Source organism: Schistocerca cancellata, chromosome 1, assembly GCF_023864275.1.
Source record: "Schistocerca cancellata isolate TAMUIC-IGC-003103 chromosome 1, iqSchCanc2.1, whole genome shotgun sequence".
Classification (NCBI taxonomy): Eukaryota; Metazoa; Arthropoda; class Insecta; order Orthoptera; family Acrididae; genus Schistocerca; species Schistocerca cancellata.
In genome coordinates, this window is record NC_064626.1 from 207,985,187 (window position 1) to 208,004,988 (window position 19,802).

General features: G+C 40.4%; 1 protein-coding gene across 1 annotated transcript in view; it reads left to right on the forward strand.

The window, feature by feature from the left end:
* Positions 1-19,802, forward strand: part of LOC126164502 (probable Rho GTPase-activating protein CG5521) — a 289,412-nt gene that overhangs the window by 246,588 nt on the left and 23,022 nt on the right. The window contains exons 35-36 of the mRNA XM_049920250.1: positions 7,343-7,498; positions 8,611-8,769. Coding sequence (XP_049776207.1) covers positions 7,343-7,498; positions 8,611-8,769 — 315 coding nt within the window. The remainder of the gene's footprint in view (positions 1-7,342; positions 7,499-8,610; positions 8,770-19,802) is intronic.

The following is a 19,802-nucleotide window of genomic DNA, read 5'->3' on the forward strand; positions in this document are numbered from 1 at the left end:
TAAGGACGATGCAGGAAATAACTGTCTGCAACGTATATCTTCCTCCAGATGGTGCAGTACCCCTGAACGTATAGGCTGCACTGATTGATCAACTCCCTAAACCTTTCCTACTTTTGTGAGATTTTAACACTCATAACCCTTGTGGTGTGGTACCGTGCTTACTGGCCAAGGCAGATTGTCGAAAATTTACTGTCACAACTCGATCTCTGCCTCTTAAATACAGGTGCCTCCACACATTTCAGTGTGGCACTTGGCACGCATTCAGCCATTTATCTCTCGGTTTGCAGTCCTGGCCTTCTCCCATGTTCGATACAGTTCCCACAGTCATTTAATGAACAAAGTAAGAGCATATGGACTATCAGACCAATTGTGTGATTGGATTGAAGAGTTCCTAGATAACAGAACGCAGCATGTCATTCTCAATGGAGAGAAGTCTTCCGAAGTAAGAGTGATTTCAGGTGTGCCGCAGGGGAGTGTCATAGGACCGTTGCTATTCACAATATACGTAAATGACCTTGTGGATGGTATCAGAAGTACACTGAGGATTTTTGCAGATGATGCTGTGGTATATTGAGAGGTTTTAACAATGGAAAGTTGTACTGAAATGCAGGAGGATTTGCAAAGAATTGACGCATGGTGCAGGGAATGGCAATTTAATCTCAATGTAGACAAATGTAATGTGCTGCGAATACATAGAAAGAAAGATCCTTTATCATTTAGCTACAATATAGCAGGTCAGCAAGTGGAAGCAGTTAATTCCATAAATTATCTGGGAGTAGGCATTAGGAGTGATTTAAAATGGAACGACGATATAAAATTAATCGTCGGTAAAGCAGATGCCAGACTGAGATTCATTGGAAGAATCCTAAGGAAATGCAGTCCGAAAACAAAGAAAGTAGGTTACAGTACACTTGCTGGCCCACTGCTTGAATACTGATCACCGTTGTGGCATCCATACCAGATAGGGTTGATAGATAGAGAAGATCCAACGGAGAGCAGCGCGCTTCGTTACGGGATCATTTAGTAATCGCGAAAGCGTTAGGGAGATAATAGATAAACTCCAGTGGAAGACTCTGCAGGAGAGACGCTCAGTAGCTCGGTACGGGCTTTTGTTAAAGTTTCGAGAACATACCTTCACCGAAGAGTCAAGCAGTATATTGCTCCCTCCTACATATCTCTTGCGAAGAGACCATGAGGATAAAATCAGAGAGATTAGAGTCCACGCAGAAGCATACCGACAATCTTTCTTTCCATGAATAATACGAGACTGGAATAGAAGGGAGAACCGATAGAGGTATTCGAGGTACCCTCCGCCACACACTGTCAGGTGGCTTGCGGAGTATGGATGTAGATGTAGATGTAGATGTAGATATCAAGTGGAGAGCACATGATGACTTACGTGGTAGTGTCCCCTTCCCCATCTTCCTGTTACTGCCCCGGCGTCAGGCCCATGGACGCCTGCGCAGATGGGCTTTAAACAAGGTGGGCTGGGAAACTTTTACCTCTGCTTTCACCATTGAATCCCCCCTACCACATGGTAATGTCAATGTGATGGTTGAGCAGGTGACTACAACTATCATTTCTGCAGCAGAAAACACGATCCCCCACACTTTAGGGTGCCCATGGCGAAAGGCAGTCCCTTGGTGGTCGTCAGAAGTTGCTGAAGCAATTAAGGATAGTTGGCGAGCTCTACTGCGGCATAAGTGGTACCTTTCCCTGGAGCAACTCATAGCCCTTAAACGGCTCCATGCCCCCGTTCGCCATCTTATCAAATGATGGAAGCAGGAGTGTTGGGGGAGATACGTCTCGACCATTGGGTGCCATACGTCACCTTCACAAGTCTGGGCAAAGATCAAAAATGTTCTTGGGTACCAGGCCCCAACAGGTGTTTCTGATGTTAACATAAATGGCGTGTTATCTGCTGACAAAAACATGATTGCTGAGCACTATGCTCAAGCCTCTGCATCAGAGAACTATCCCCCAGCGTTTCGCCCTCTCAAATGGAGGATGGAAGAGAAAGTCCTTTCGTTCACTACACGCCACAGTGAATCCTATAGCATCCCATTTACAGAGTGGGAGCTTGTCAGTACCCTGGCACATTGCCCCGACACAGCTCCTGGGCCAGATCAGATCCACAGTCAGATGATTAAACATCTCTCATCTGACTACAAGTGACCTGTTCTCATCATCTTCAACCGGATCTGGAGCGATGGTGTCTTTCCCTTGCATTGGTGGGAGAGCACCATCATTCCGGTGCTCAAACCCGGTAAAAATCCGCTTGATGGGGATAGCTGTTGGCCCATCAGCTTCCCCAACATTCTTTGTAGGCTGCTGGAACATATGGTGTGTTGGTGGTTGGGTTGGGTTGGGTCCTAGTGTCACGTGGCCTACAGGCTCTATGTCAGGGCGGCTTCCGCCAGGGTCGCTCTACCACTGATAATCTTGTGTCCCTCGAGTCTGCCATCTGCACAGCCTTTTCCAGATGCCAACTCCTGGTTGCCGTATAATTCTTTTTTTTTTTTTTTTTGAAAAGCATATGACGCGACCTGGCGACATCATTTCCTTGCCACATTATACGAGTGGGGTCTCCGAGGCCCGCTCTCGATTTTTATCCAAATTTTCTTGACGCTTCATACTTTCCGTGTCAAAGTTGGTGCCTCCCATTGTTCCATCCATATCCAGGAGAATGGGGTCCCGCACGGCTCTGTATTGAGTGTCTCTCTATGTTTAGTGGCCATTAACAGTCTAGCGGCAGGTGTAGGACCATCCGTCCCGCCGTCTGTGTATGTGGATGACTTCTGCATTTCTTGCTGTTCCTCCAGTACTGGTGTTGCTGAGCAGCACCTACAGGGAGCCATTCACAAGGCGGAGTCATGGCCTCTAGCCAGTTTTCAGCCGTGAAGTTGTGTGTCATGCACTTCTGTTGGCATTTTACTGTTCATCCGGAACCAGTTCTTTATCATACTGACAATCCACTCATTGTAGTGGAGGCATATTGATTCTTAGGACTGGTTTTCGATGCTCAATTGACTTGGCTACCTCACCTTCGTCAACTTAAGCACCTCAATGCCCTCCACTGCCTGAGCAACACCAACTGGGGTGCAGATCACTTGACGCTGCTGCAGTTCTACAGAGCCCTTTTTCAATCCCGCCTTGACTATGGGAGTATGCTTTATGATTTGGTGGCGCCCTCGGTGTTGCATTTCCTTGACCCAGTGCACCACTGTGGCGTTCATCTAGCGACAACTTCTTTTAGATAAATCCAGTGATCGGTGTCCTGTTGGAGGCCGGAGTCCCTCCATTGAAGGTTAGGCATGCACAACTGCCTGCCAGTTACGTTGCACATGTTCGTAGTTCTCCTGCACGTCCGAATTACTGTCTCCTTTTCTGACCCGCAGCAGCCCATTTCCTGCATCAGCATCCCAGGTCAGGGCTAACGATTGCAGTTCGCAGCGTGCAATCCCTTCTTTCTGAACTGGAGTCCTTCCATATACCACGTATACTTGAAGTCCATTCACGTACAGCTCCATGGTGTTACCCTAGGCTGCGGCTTCGCCTGGACCTCTCACATGGCTCTGAGGACTCAGATAACCCTGCGACTCTCCGCTGTCACTTCCTCTCGATTCTCGACAAGTACCGGGGCCATGAAGTGGTTTGCACTGAAGGCTCTATGGCTGATTGTCACGTTGTCTTTGCCTATGTTCATGGAGGACATATAGAACAGCACTACTTGCTCAATGGCTGCAGTATTTTCACTGCAGAGCTGGCGGCCATATTTCATGCTCTTGAGCACATCTGCTCATGCCCAGGTGAGTCATTTGTCCTGTGTACTTACTCCTTGAGCAGCCTACAAGCTATCGACCAGTGCTACCCTCGTCATCCTTTGATAGCAACCATCCAGGAGTCCGTCTATACCCTGGAACGGTCCAGTCATTCAGTGGTGTTTGTCTGGACCCCAGGTCATGTTGGAATCCCAGACAACAAACTCGCCGACAGTCTGGCCAAACAGGCTACACGGAAACCGCCTCTGGAGATGGGCATCTCTGAACCTGACTTGCGTTCTGACTTTGCCGCAGGGGTTTTCGGCTTTGAGAGACGGAGTGACATAACAGTATGCACAACAAACTGTGTGTCATTAAGGAGACTATGAATTTGTGGAAGTCTTTCATGTGGGCCTCTCACAGAGAATCAGTTGTCCTCTGCCGGCTCCTCATTGGCCACACTTGGGTGACCCACGGTTACCTCCTACGCCGCGAAGACCCGCCTCAGTGTCGGTGCAGCACCCGGTTCACAGTGGCCATCTTCTGGTGCACTGTCCCACTTTGACTGCACAGCGACGGAATCTTGGGTTGCCGGCTTCGTTGCTGCTAATTTTATCTGACAATGCCTCATTAGCTGATTCAGTTTTACGTTTTACTCATAATAGTGGTTTTTATCATTTGATCTAAGTTTTAACGCATGTCCTTTGTCCCTGTGTGTCCTCTTTTTCTTTTAGGATGGAGGTTTTAATGTGTCGCAGAATGGCTGGCTTCTCCTTTTTATTCTCATGGTCAGCCAGCCATGGTCATCTGCTTTGTTGTTTTACTCTCTTCATCCTGTTTCTTGCGTTTCTGTGGTTTCTTGTCCCCCTTCTGTCTATTTACACAATTATTTGTTGCCCTTCATTATTCTTTTGATTTTTCCTTTCATTCCCTTTTGTGTTGTCAGTCTCATTTGGTTTATTATCACACTTGTGGCACTGTTTTATTTGGAACAAGGGACTGATGACCTCGTTGATTGGTCCCTTCCCCCCCTCTTTTAATCCAGCCAACCAATGGCAGTAGAGAGTTGTTTAAACCTCTTTAAGGAACAAGAGTGGCAGGATGTTTATACTACCGATAACATAGATGACAAATATAATGATTTCCTTAACACATTTCTCGTGCTCCTTGAGTGTTGCTTTCCATTAGAATGTTTTAAACAGTGTACTAGCAGTAAAAGGCAGCCTGGGTGGCTGACTAGTGAGATAAGGATATCATGTAGAACAAAGTGGAAAATATATCAAAATTTTAGAAATAGTTACAATCAAGCTGCAGTAGCCCATTACAAACAGTATTGTAGGATGCTTAAAACAAAGAGTATGTGGTTTGCAAATAGAATAGCTAATTCACAGGATAAAATTAAAATCATATGATCAGTTGTGAAGGAAGTGTCTGGTCAGCAGCACAAGGTTTATGATGCAAAGTCAGTTCGTAACAAAAATATTTGTTACTGATAAGTCAGATATATGTACAGTATTTAAGAATCATTTTCTGAGCATTGCTGGTGAGTTAAATAAAGACTTAGTTTCTGCAAGGAATCATATAACTCTCTTAGAAAATGCCTTTCTGTCTGAAATACTCCTCTGTGATACTGACAAGGGAAAGATTGAGTCGGTAATTAAATCACTGAAGACTAAGGACTCTCATGGATATGATAGAGTGTCTATCACAATATTACATTACTGTGTTACACATGTTAGCCCTGTACTTAGCCATATTTATAATTTTTGCTTTAGGAATGGTCCGTTTCCTGAACATTTAAAGTACTCGGTAGTAAAGCCACTTTATGGAAATGGATAATGTTGACAATTTTAAACCTGTTTCTATGCCATCAGTATTTGCTTAAGTTATTGAAAAGGCTGTGTATGTAAGTATAATTTATCATTTTATATCACGTAATTTGCTATCAAATGTACAATTCAGCTTCAGAAATCGTTCAACAACTGAAAATGCTATATTCTCTTTTCTGTGTGAGGGACTGGATGGATTAAACAAAAGGTTTCAAATGCTAGGCATATTTTTTATATTTAATTGAGGTGTTTGAATGTGTTGATCACAAAATATTGCTCCAGAAGTTGGACCATTATGGAATACAGGTAGTAGTTCACAACTGGTTCACCTCTTACTTTAACAACAGATAGCAAAAGGTCATTATTCGCAGTGTTTAGAATGGCTGTGACGTGGTGTCTGAGTGGGGTACGATCAAATGAGGGGTGCCCCAGGGATAAGTGTTGGACCACTCCTGTTCCTTATCTATATAAATGATATGCCCTCTAGTATTATGGGTAATTGTAAAATATATCTGTTTGTTGATGACACTAGCTTGGTAGTAAAGGATGTTGCGTGTAACATTGGCTCTGTTTCAAGTAGTGTAGTTCATGACTTGTAGAAAATAAATTAACAATAAATCACAGTAAGACTCAGGTTTTACAGTACCTAGCTCGACATTTTAATTTTGCGGAATGGTCGTATGATTAGTGAAACTGAACATTTCAAATTTCTAGGTGTTCGTATAGATAGTAAACTGTCGTCGAAAGCCCACGTTCGGGATCTTGTTCAAAGACTTTTTTACTGTTCGAACAGTATCTGAAGTAAGTGGTGGTTCAACATGAAAATTAGTCTACTTTGCGTATTTTCATTTGCTTGTGTCATATGGTATGATATTTTGGGGTAACTCTTCCCCTTCTCAAAGAATATTTTTGGCTCAGAAACGGGCAGTTCGGGCAATAAGTGGTGTAAGTTCACGAACCTCTTGTCGACCTCTGTTCACTAGTCTTTGTATTTTGACATTGCTCTCTCAATATATATTTTCTTTACTGTTGTTTCTTGTTAACAATATCAGCTTATTCCCAAGAATTAGCAGCTTTCACTCAGTTAATACTCGACAGAAATCCAATCTACATTTGGATCGCACTATCTTAACCCTTGTGCAGAAAGCTACCACAAGAATTCAAAAATCTAGCAGTAATCCACTCACTTTCAAACTGAAACTGAAGCGTTTCCTCATGGGTCAATCATTCTATTCTGTTGAGGTGGTCCTTGAAAAATTAAGTTAATTCGTATGTTATATTGTTGGTTGCATTTACTTAAACTTATGGCTTGACTTTTTTTTGTTTCAGAAACATTTTATGTTATCTGTTTTTACTTTTATACTGTAATTTTATATACTGACATGTTCCATGATCTTGGAGATTTGCTCCTCAATTTGGTCCTACGGAACTAGACGTGTAAATAAATATGTAGATAAACAAAAGAAAAGGAACTTACACAAATACGTCTTTATTAATTCTGTTTGTTAAAGGAAATTTTATGTAGCCATTTTTATACTTGGTGCAATAAAATAGAATTGTGTAATATCATCATCAACTGTAAGTGTGGGACTGGTGTAGTGTGTAAGTTTTTTGTTACTTGACTTGTCATAAAATATAAACTGCATCAGTCCTAGAATGCAGGCTACAGATCAGATAAATTTTCAAAATGTAGATCTTATATTTAGAGGACAAATTCTTTGTACTGTTTTCTAATTTCCATAAATTATTCAGGTGGAGTTGGAGTCGCACACTGGTTTTTTGGGTGGACTGCAACGAAATAGAAGTACTGGTGAAACAGCTCCCTATTATGCAACTTCTTTTCTGGAAGCTATTTTCCACGTGGCAACACGTATGCCATCATCAAGCCAAGAATCTTTGTTACAGAAGGTTTGTGAAACTGACCATTTAAGTGCTGTATTATTCAAAATTGTAAAGGAAATACATTACACTTAACAAAATAATTACAGACTTCGACTACATTCCAGCCGTGTTTTTACATTTCCTGTTGTTGTGTTAAGTGAGTCATTGTTTAATTGTTGGTTGTTTACTTCTGTCATGTATAATTTATAAAGTAAGTTTAAGTTTAAGTTTAATTCATCGAAGTAGTATATCTATAAAAGCAGAAGAGGTTGTTTTTTTTTCACAGGGTAAAGATAAACTTATAATGATGACTTGTTTTCTTTTGATTTGGTGTAAAATGTTTTTCATTGTGTCAGTATTTTGCCGTGTGTGTGTGTGTGTGTGTGTGTGTGTGTGTGTGTGTGTGTGTGTGTGTGTGTGGGTGCGCGTGCGCGTCCATTAATGGGAAATTCACAGGAGAATGCAAACAGTGGTAGAAGAGAGAGGCCCTCTGCATGTAAATAATGTTAAGCAGTGGATAGGCTTATGCTGCTAAAGGGATTGGCGGGGGGAGATCGTTCACAGTGGTCCAATAAGGTGAGTGCTTGACTGGTAGAGAAACAACAAAGAGATAGGAGTGGGTAGTTGCCATTTGTGCACAGGGTAAGTCAGGTTGGAATATGGAATATATTAATACCACCAGGAAAACGAGATGGGTTAGCATTTGTAGGCAGAGATGAAATTGTGGGGTGGGGAGGGGGGGGGGGGGTTAGGTTATGAGGAGCACAAAGGGTTGAGGTAGGTAAAGGTAGATTGAGATCCCACATAGGTGTATCAAAAAGTTAAGAGTTGTACGAGTTTGTCCTGATAGCTCTGGTTTCACAACCATTGAAAACAACCACATTGTACTGAGTAGCAGGCAGTGTTGTTGTGGTGCATCTTGATTGTGACAAAAGTTTGACAGTAGCTGTTCATGCAACTGGGTAGCTGATTGGTTTTATTTCTTCCCCCCACTATATTTGTGGGAGTATGTATCCATTTTATTTTGTGTTTGAAACAATATATCAGTTTACTCCTAGTGTGTACATATGATACACTGTATAACTAGTATTTGCATTTGAACAGAACTATTAATTTAAAAGTCACAATTTTTTTTCCAGATGCGTCACCTTGGTAACGATGAAGTACATATTGTATGGTCAGAGCATAACAGGGATTACAGGCGTGGAATAATTCCAACAGAATTTTGTGATGTTCTTATTGTCATCTATCCTTTGATGAATGGATTGTACCGTGTACAAGTCAAACGGAAGCCTGATGTAAGTTTAACAGTATAAGAATGCAGTAAGTTTTCATGACGAGATAGACATTGTATCACACAAGTTCAATGGGAGAGCATGTTGGGACTACAGAATCGTGTTAAGTAAAATAATGAACATGTGTACAGGTTGCCTTTACAATAGTACAGTGCTTTATATTCATTTCACTACATTTAGATATGTACGCCATTAGTAGCTCAGCGGGTGTCAAGACAATAATCAAATTCAGTACATGTGTGTGAAGCATGTCTGAAGTTATAGTTCCAATTACAACAATGATTTGACATTTTAGGCTGCTGGTAATGGTAATATTTCCTCTGTAAACAATTATTCTAATGCATCTGCAGAAGACTAGACCAGAAGTGAAAAATCAGGTACATGTGAAGGGCTCTTGATTGGGATCTCCCATCCAGTTCATGAATAGGGGAACATTTCATTTGGTATGCAAGTAGGAAGAGATGTGTAGTAGTTCTGTCTTAGCAATCTTACTTCCATGTACAGCTTTAAAATTACCAGTTCCTTCGAAAACACGAATTTCCAAAAAAAATCAACATAATGTCGTAGATGATGGTGCTCACACGAAGAAGAAAGGCCCAATCATACCTTCATGAAACAGATCTCAGTAGACATTACATTCAGAGAACCATTAATGTTTTGGAGAGATTCTGTTGGTTACTATGACACCCAGTTGTGGAAACTGTAGTGGTTGGCAAATTCACTGATCTGAAATGCTGCTGCTGTGTGTGCAAAAAGAATATGATGTAAGAAGCTTTCATCGTCAATTTTCTCCAGTGTCAGTCACATCTTCACCTTATTGCGGTTTGTTTTCATGCTTAACTGCAACACTGAGCTGAATTTTATGGGCATAGGCAGTAAAAACTCAAAATATACATTGAGTAGTAATTTATGGGCTACCAAAAAAATTAGCCATACGACAGAATTAATAAAATATTATTTACTAACTGTCATACATGTTCAACTTTCCTTTTAATTACATCCTTAACCCCGCCCCCTTTCCCACACCCCCCAAAAAAAGTATTTTCACATTGATATAATACCTTCTGCATTGCATGTAGTTTATTTGTGTTTCTCCATCTATCCATCAGTAGGAAGCTTTATTGTCTAGAGCAGTGTTCCTTAATCATTTCAATAAATGAAACCCTTTTATCGTCAATTTTCATCCTAGGACACCTGGTCGGTTTCTATACTATGATTTTAATGCAACATTCTGTAAATGGTTTCTTTGCAAGAAAAATGACAGTTATACTTCAAGTACCTGGCTACAGATTATGCAGTGGCTTCTAGAACAGTTTTGATGATATTTTTAATAAGCTACACAGCCTCATTAAGTATTCCACTTATGGATTTTGCTACATCAATACAATTGTCCCACGGTGTTTTATCCTCTTCAAGGAAAGACTTTACGACACCAAGTATTTCAACTATAATATTATACATTGGTAGAGATGTGCATAAGAGAAGGAGAAACCCTCAGATGTTGGTGTGACAGGTATATATAATCTGCAGCTGCAAGCTCGACTAGCGTTCACCATCAGCAATGGAGGGTGAAGCTTCAACAATGTCAGCTACTTGTGCTGGCGAAATCTCAGAAATGTCATCAAACAAACGTTGGCTGAAGAACCTGAGATGGAAGAGAAGAGGCTGTTTATCAACAAGTGGCCATGAAAGCCTCAATGGTATTATGTTACACCTCTTATCACAGGAGATTTCAAGACTGTACCGGCACCTTGACCAAGAATGGAAGAAGAAAACCTGTTTGCTATCCTCCCTCATCTTTCTATCGTGGTGTTGGGATGAAGGGGCCACCCCAAAGTTCATGAAATGAAAGTGCCTAATCACCATTGAACAGGCACATCATTTATCCAACAGAACGGAATGAGCTTTTCTTTGTGGATGAATTTATGCAAAATAGACTTAGCAAGAACAGATGAGCAGCTTTTGACATTTTCTATCAACTAAGTGCCAACGTGCATTGAGATGACTGGGATAAGATTGACAGCATCACTCACAGAATCAAACAGAATGAACTCGACCACTGCGCCAAATGGCAGAAGGAAAAGTTTGCAAGATGTGGAAAGCAGATTGACAAGTTGAGTACCAACATGTCGTGCACAGTGATCAGTCTCGCTGAACAACCATTGACGCTAGAGGAATGGTCTGTCCTTAAAAAAGGATGGAATTTCACTGTGATTCCCAGAATTTCAAACACGGAGGATATCATTGTTAACACCAAAGTGGCAATCGGGAACTTTCCTTGTGGAACAGCATAGGAAATACACGCCACACCAGGAAAAGCATCAGCTTGCAACTTGAAAAGGAACCTGAGCATCACCGAAGCCCTACCACCTCAGCTGTATGGATTGCCAAAACTCCATAAAGATAATGCTCCATGAAGATTTATCGTAGGTGCTCCTGGCTCTCAATTGTATAAACTGGCGAAACCCTTAGCCTTTCTGCTTCAGCCACATGTGAGGAAGACTAGCACATACAGAGAGGACTCAGTACTTAGCTTATTTGCAACTCAAAACTTCATATTTTTCTAGTTGCCAGAAAAGTTTGTTCCTTTATGGGGAAAAATATTTAATAATTCTGAGAATATATAAAATCTACTTAAATTGTTAACAAATTGTGCAGCAAATTGCAAGAACAATCGAAACTGCAATATTAATTTTCTTTATTACTTGATGACTAGTTTCAAGCCTAAACTCATCATCAGATCATCCACTAAGCTATGCAGTAACGTCCATTATGACAGCCACATGATTGTTCATTCTAGTTAAACTTTTTTCATCACAGCATATGGTATTTTGATTCCTGATTTACTTGTGTGTCCGTTCGTAGAAAACCCATTAATATTTTTATTTCATTAGAAAGCCTGCAATTGTGGGAACTATTAAAGAACAAATCCAGGTTCTCACCGGATTGGAGAAATGTGATACAGATGTTTTTCAAATGCCCTTTTAATTTTTCCAGAAATTGGAAAGAGACATACATTTTTTTTTAATTTTCTTTGTAATTTTACTACTTAAATAACTATGTTTCTGTTAACAATATGCCTCTCTTAATTTCTGCAAATGGTCACAAATCAAAGATTCATAAAGTCTTGACCCTGTAGAGAACTACCACTTTACATGGTCATTCTCGGATACCTAGATTATCAGTACAGCACTACACTGAATATTCAGTAGAAAAGAAAGTTTTAGTCAGAGGCAAAGAAAAAAAAAGTGCAGCAATTCTTTTTTTTATAAGACTACGCAAATGTGCAAAGTTTCATGAAAATCTGAGACAGAGGAAAAAAAATCGTAGAATTGGTTGATTTGACATGGAATGGCCCGAGAAGAAATGCAGTGTAAGGCATTTCTTCCATACATCCCTAGGATGGTGATGGACAGAATCAACTGCAAATTGCACAAACATAGTATAAAAACTATTTACAGACTGGCCAAGAAAAGCAAAGACAGTCTGAGATCAGTGAAGGAATGTACATAATCCATATGGAAAATTCTTTGTTGGAAGACTGGATGATTCATTAACACCAGGATCACAACATAAATGGTATTGCTTATGGGGACAGGTGGAGAAAGTGGCCATGGTGACTACATAATAAAATTCACTGACACAGAAGTTCTTGCTGTACAGAAGGGGTTCCACACACACCTGCTTACTTGCTTGTTCGGGGAAGCCATATAGATCCACAAATGTGACAGTAGCTTCAACAAGGGGGAGGAAAGCCTCAAGATGAATGGATCCTGGATTTCATCAACTGTTGCATGTAGCAGTAGAAGGACCACAGTGGTAATGACCAGCGAAAAGCTTTCAGACATTAGTTCGACAGGTACGTATTATCTGTGGCCCTGAGATTGACATCAGTCCACCGCCAGCAAAGGAGGGTGAAGCTTTGACAATGCTAACCACTCATGCTGTTGATTTGTCAGAAAAATCGTCAAACAAATATTGACCAAAGAGCCCGAGACAGAAGCCAATTGGCAGTTATTTACAAGGAGATCCTTCGGTATTAAATTTATGTACTGATGCATAACTTGCATAATTCATACTGTGAGTTGAGCTTCATCATTAGATTCATCTTTCATAGTGAAATTTGGATGATTTAAGAAGAAAAGTAAGTTCATTCTATCTTATGGTTGCTTTCGAGGTGATATTGTTGGTTATAATGCTTATTAGTACCATAATTATCTTTAGCAATAGAGCTGGTTGTTGAATCTGAACTATAATAACATCATTCAGCAGTAAAACACTTAAGAGTTACATTGTGCAACAGAATATTGAAAATGATCAGAAGACCAAAAATTACAGTGGTAATGTCCTTGTAAGGCTGAATAAAGATTAAATAGTTACTTACATTGGTAATATTTTGATCAGAAGAATGTAAAAATTAGTAAAATACAATTGATATGAACTTATAAACACTAACAAACACTGCCTTTTATATAAGTTGCTTAAAGGGGTGGAGTGGGCACTTACAAAATGTTACATGGACAGTATCCCCAATGAACCATGGACCTTGCTGGGATGGGGTGGCTTGCGTGCCTCCACAAACAATATTGATTGCCGTACCGTAGTTGCAACCATAATTGAGCTGTACCTGTGGAGAGGTCAGAATAACCCATGGTTTCTGAAGAGAGGCAGCAGCCTTTTCAGCAGTTGCAGGGGGAACAAGCTGGATTATCGACTGATCTGGTCTCCTATGACCTTGCTGTCCAGGTGCTGAGAACAGCAGAAATTTGAGGGGAAACTGCAGCAACTGTGGAATGTTAGATCTATTGTTTAGGTAAGTTGGTTTGAATATTTAAAAAGGGAATTTGTGAAGTGTGGTAGCAGGAAGGCAACTTCTGGTCAGGCATGTACAAGACTATAAATACAAAATCAAATGGTGGGATGCAGAAGGAGCCTAATAATGAGTAAGAAAATAGGAATGTGGGTAAGTTTCTATGAACAACATAATGAATGCATTATCATAGCCAAGGTAGACACAAATTCAACAGCCGCCACAGTTATACAAGTGTATATGCCAAATAGCTCTGCGGATGATGAGGCATGTACTAAGAGAAAGTATGGTGAGATACAGGAAATTATTCACAAAGTTAATGGAAACAAAATTATGGTGGAGGATTGAAATTCAACAGTAGGAAAAGGAAGAGATTGGGAGAATGTGGATTGGGGAAAAGGAATGAAAGAGGAAGCCACGTGGTGGAATTTTGCTGAGAACGTAATTTAATCTTTTCCAACACTTAGGTTAAGATTCATGAAAGGAGGTTGTATACATGGAAGAGGCCTGCAGACACTCGAAGGTTTCAGCTTGATTATACACTGAAGTGACAAAAGTGCTAATATTGTGTCGAGACCTCCTTTTGCCCAGTGTAATGCAGCAGATCGATGTGGCATGGACTCGACAAATCGTTTGAAGTCCTCTGCAGAAATATTGAACCATGATGCATCTATAGCCATCCATAATTGCAAAAGTATTGCCAGTGACAGATTTTGTGAAGGACTGACCTCTCAGTTATGTCCCATAAATGTTCGATGGGATTCATGTCAGGTGATCTGGATGGCCAAATAATTCTCTCAGTTTGTCCAGAATGTTCTAAAATGGTGCTTTCTTATATGTAAAAATGTCATCATTGTCGAGGAACATGAAGTCCCAGAACAGCTGAAAATGGACCCTGACATAACCATTTCCAGGCAATGATCAATTCAGTTGGACCAGAGGACCCAGTCTTTTCCATGTAAACACAACCCACACCATTAAGGAGCCATCACCAATCTGCACAGTTGACAACGTGGGTCCATGGTCTCATGGTACATCACGCTTGATCCCTACCATCAGCTTTTACCAACTGAATATGGACAGGTCACAGTTTTCCAGTTGTCTAGTGCCCAGACAGTATGGTCATGAGCCCAGGAGAGGCACTGCAGGTGATGTCGTGCTGCTAGCAAAGGCACTCATATCAGTCATCTGCCATAGCCCATTAACATCAAATTTTGCTACAGTCCTAATGGGTACATTTGTTGTACATCCAACATTGATTTCTGCTGTTGTTTCACACAGTGTTGTTTGTCTGTTAGCACAAAAACTCTACACCACTTCTCTTAGTTGTTAAGTGTAGGTCGTCAGCCACTGTATTGTCCATGGAGAGAGGTAACGCCTAAAATTTGATATTTTTGTCACATTCTTGACACTGTGGATCTCAGAATATTCAATTCCCAAATGATTTCCAAAGTGGAATATTCCACGTGTCTAGCCCCAACTACTACTCTGTGTTCAAAGTCTATTAATTCCCGTCATTGTGGCCATAATCACATCGGAAACCTTTTTGAATGAATCACCTGAGCACAGATTAAAGCTCCATCCAATCCCAAAGAAAGCAGGTGTTGACAGATGTGAAAATTACCGAACAATCAGTTTAATAAGCCACAGCTGCAAAATACTAACACGAATTCTTTACAGACGAATGGAAAAAACTAGTAGAAGCCAACCTCGGGGAAGATCAGTTTGGATTCCGTAGAAATGCTGGAACACATGAGGCAATACTGACCTTACGACTTATCTTAGAAAAAAGATTAAGGAAAGGCAAACCTACGTTTCTAGCATTTGTAGACTTAGAGAAAGCTTTTGACAATGTTGACTGGAATACTCTCTTTCAAATTCTAAAGGTGGCAGGGGTAAAATACAGGGAGTGAAAGGCTATTTACAATTTGTACAGAAACCAGATGGCAGTTATAAGAGTCGAGGGACATGAAAGGGAAGCAGTGGTGGGGAAGGGAGTAAGACAGGGTTGTAGCCTCTCCTCGATGTTATTCAATCTGTATATTGAGCAAGCAGTAAAGGAAACAAAAGAAAATTTCGGAGTAGGTATTAAAATCCATGGAGAAGAAATAAAAACTATGAGGTTCGCCGATGACATTGTAATTCTGTCAGAGACAGCAAAGGACTTGGAAGAGCAGTTGAACGGAATGGATGGTATCTTGAAGGGAGGATATAAGATGAACATCAACAAAAACAAATCGAGGATAATGGAATGTAGTGGAATGAAGTCGGGTGATGCTGAGGGAATTAGATTAGGAAATGAGACACTTAAAGTAGTAAAGGAGTTTTGCTATTTGGGGAGCAAAATAACTGATGATGGTCGAAGTAGAGAGGATATAAAATGTAGACTGGCAATGGCAAGGAAAGCGTTTCTGAAGAAGAGAAATTTGTTAACATCGAGTATAGATTTAAGTGTCAGGAAGTCATTTCTGAAAGTATTTGTATGGAGTGTAGCCGTGTATGGAAGTGAAACATGGACGATAAATAGTTTGGACAAGAAGAGAATAGAAGCTTTCGAAATGTGGTGCTACAGCAGAGTAGCCATGTATGGAAGTGAAACATGGACGGTAAATAGTTTGGACAAGAAGAGAATAGAAGCTTTCGAAATGTGGTGCTACAGAAGAATGCTGAAGATTAGATGGGTAGATCACATAATTAATGAGGAAGTATTGAATTGGATTGGGGAGAAGAGAAGTTTGTGGCACAACTTGACCAGAAGAAGGGATCGGTTGGTAGGACATGTTCTGAGGCATCAAGGGATCACCAATTTAGTATTGGAGGGCAGCGTGGAGGGTAAAAATCGTAGAGGGAGACCAAGAGATGAATACACTAAGCAGATTCTGAAGGATGTAGGTTGCAGTAAGTACTGGGAGATGAAGAAGCTGGCACAGGATAGAGTAGCATGGAGAGCTGCATCAAACCAGTCTCAGGACTGAAGACCACAACAACAACAATGCCCAGACTTCTGTACTTTGTGTATCCAATATTACCACCTTCTGCCAATGTGCATATCACTGTCCCATGACTCTTGCCACCACAGTGAATAGTGGTAAGACAGAGCTTTAAGAACCAGATTTTAAACTGTAAGGCAAATGTGTACTCTGATCTTAATTAATGGGTTATGAGCTGTAGAGAAGAAGTGAATAACTGGGAAATTGTAGGAAATTGAGGATATGGGATGTGGATAAATTGAAGGAACCGAAGGTTGTTTGTAGTTTGAGGGAGCAATAGGTAATGTTGAATTCAAATGGGGGAAAAGAATACAATAAAAAATGAATTGGTAACTTTGAGAGATGAAATTGGGAAGACAGTAGAGGATCCCATATGTATAAAGACCGTGTGGAGCAGAGATTCCTGGATGACAGAGGGTGTATTGATTTTAGTTAACGAAAGGAGATAATATAAAAATAAGCCAAATGAAGCTGCCAAAGCGAGTACAGGCATTAAAAACTGAGACTAATAGAAAGTGCAAACTGGTTAAGAAGGAATGGACAGAGGATGAATGAAAGGCTGTAGAAGTATGCATAACTAGGGAAAAGATAGATGAGACTTATTGTAAAATTTGTGGCCTTTAGAGAAATGCATAACCAGGGGAAAGAGAGATGAGGTTTATTGGGGAATTACAGTGACGCTTGCAGAAAAGAGAAGCGTGTGTAACAAAGGGAAAGCTGAAACATGGAAGGAATATGTAGAGGATCTCTATAAAGGACACAAATTTCAAGACAGTATTATTGAAAGAGAAGAGAAAATAGGTGAAGATAAGTTAGGAAATGTGGTAGCTGTTAAAAGAATTAGACAGAGCACAGAAAAATGTAAGGGAAAACGAAATCTCTGGAATAGACAATATTATTTCAGAACTACTGATATCCATAGCATAGCAAGCCACAATAAAACTATTCCATCTGGTGTGCTAGACGTACGGGACAGACAAAATACTCTCAGACTTCAGGAAGTAGTAGTAATTTTAATTTCAAAGAATACAGGTGCTGACAGTTGTGAATACTACCGAACCATCCGTCTGATAAGTCTTGATGGCAAAATATTGATAGAAATTATTTGCAGCAGTATGGAAAAACTGGTAGAAACCAACCTCAGGAAGGATTAGTTTGTATTCCAAAGAAATGAAAGAACATGTGAAGCAGTACCTACCATATGACTTACCCTAGGAGATAGCTTGAAGGAAAGCAGACCTACATTTGTAGCATTTGAAGATTTAGAGAAAGCTTTTGACAGTGTTGACTTGACTCTGCTTTGTGAAATTTTGAAGCTAAAATTCAAGGACCAAAAAATTATTTGCAACTTGTACGTAAACCAGACCGTGGTTATAAAAGTTTCAAGGGTTTTGAAGGAAAGTGGTGGGTGAGAAAGGAATGGAGCAGAGTTGTAACCTATCCCTCATGTTATTCAAACAGCCCATTGGGAAAGCTTTGAAGAAAATAAAGAAGAAATGCGGAAAAGGAATTAAAAGTTTAGGGAGAATAACTAAAAAGTTAAGATTTGCAGAAGATACTGAAATTCTCTCTGAGGTGGCAAAGGACTTGGAACAGAAGTTGAATGGGTTGAATAGTGCCTTAAAAAAAGATTATAAGATGAACATCAACAAAATTTCACATTTAAGAAATCATTCATGCAGGAAGATCATACTAACACTCCATTGAATGACCATCACACAGACGCCCGTATGATGGACGTAGTAATAGGAATCCCTGTCGTAGAGAAGCAACTGAAACAATTGGGTCGCCAAGTCTGATTGAAATCCCAGTTCGGTTTTACAGAGAGTACTCTATGGCATTGTCCCCCTTACTTAGCTTGCATTTATCACTAATCCCTTGCCCAGTGCAATGTTCCAGGTGAATGGTAAGAAGTGCAAGTAATTCTTGTATACAAGAAGAGAAAATAATGGACCGACAAAATATCCTTAACATCTATTTGCTGCAAAATTTGTGAACATATTCGGAGTTCAAAAATAATAAATTTCTGTGGGACAGAAAAACTTCTCTCCACAAAACGGCATGGATTTATGTTGCATCATTCGTGCAAAACTCAGCTTGCCCTTTTCTCACATGATATCTTGCGAACATGGGTGAAGCGGAACAGACGGACTCCATACTCTCTGATTTCCAGAAAGAGTTTGAAATGGTGCCCACTGTAGACACTTAACAAATGCCCGAGCATAAGGATTAGGTTCTCAGATATATGAGTAGCACAAAGACTTCTTAAGTAATAGAACCCACTATGTTGTGTTCAACAGAGTATTCATCAAAGACAAGGGTATCATCAGGAGTAGCCCAGGGAAGTGTGATATGACCACTCTTATTCTGTATATGCAGGACTACTAAAAGCGATTGGTTCATTCTCAGAGCTGTATATTTTCCAGTGTTACCTATACGAATATGATTGATGCTTGCATAGAACCGTAAACTCACCAAGTTTGCATTTTGCACCCCCACAAATGTTCTATGAGTGTCCCACTGGTCAGATGTCACAAATCCAAGTGGTAATCAACTTCATTCTATACCTTATGTGCAGTATCATCCTGTCAGTTGTCATCACAGCAACATTGATGTACTCACTGAGCTGTTTCGAAGTTCTTGGCAGTGGGGGTACACAAGCACAATCTTTAACATGCCTCAAAGGAAAAAGTCACAAAGTGTTAGCTCAGCCGCTTACTGCATTGTGATGCAAAATAAAAAGAACTGGCTATACTTGTCCAGTTTTAATTGTTGTACGAGTTGCAGACAGTATGGTTGGAAATGTAACTTCCATCGCAAAATCTCCCACTCAGTTTGCTGTGATATTTGAAGTTTGTGGCTTGTGCACATATGAAACTTTCCCTCACCCTCTCCACAGTTTCATGTGGCGCACTTGGTCAACCACAATGTTGTGTTTACATGGCAGTTCTTTTCTATAATTCCTGCTGAATGCGTGCTGCAGTAGTTCATGTGTCAATTATATTTGTACATTTAATACTTCGGAAAATACAGAATTCTGAAAACAAGTGAATCATAGTAGCTCTGTACATAAATGATCTGACAGACTGAGAGGTCAACAATCTGTGTCTGCTCACTGATAATGCTGTGGTGTACAGGAAGGCGTCATCATTGAATGAGAGTAGGAGGATATAAGATGACTGAGACAAAATTTTTAGTTGGTGTGATGAATCAGAGCTTGCTCTAAATGTGGAGAA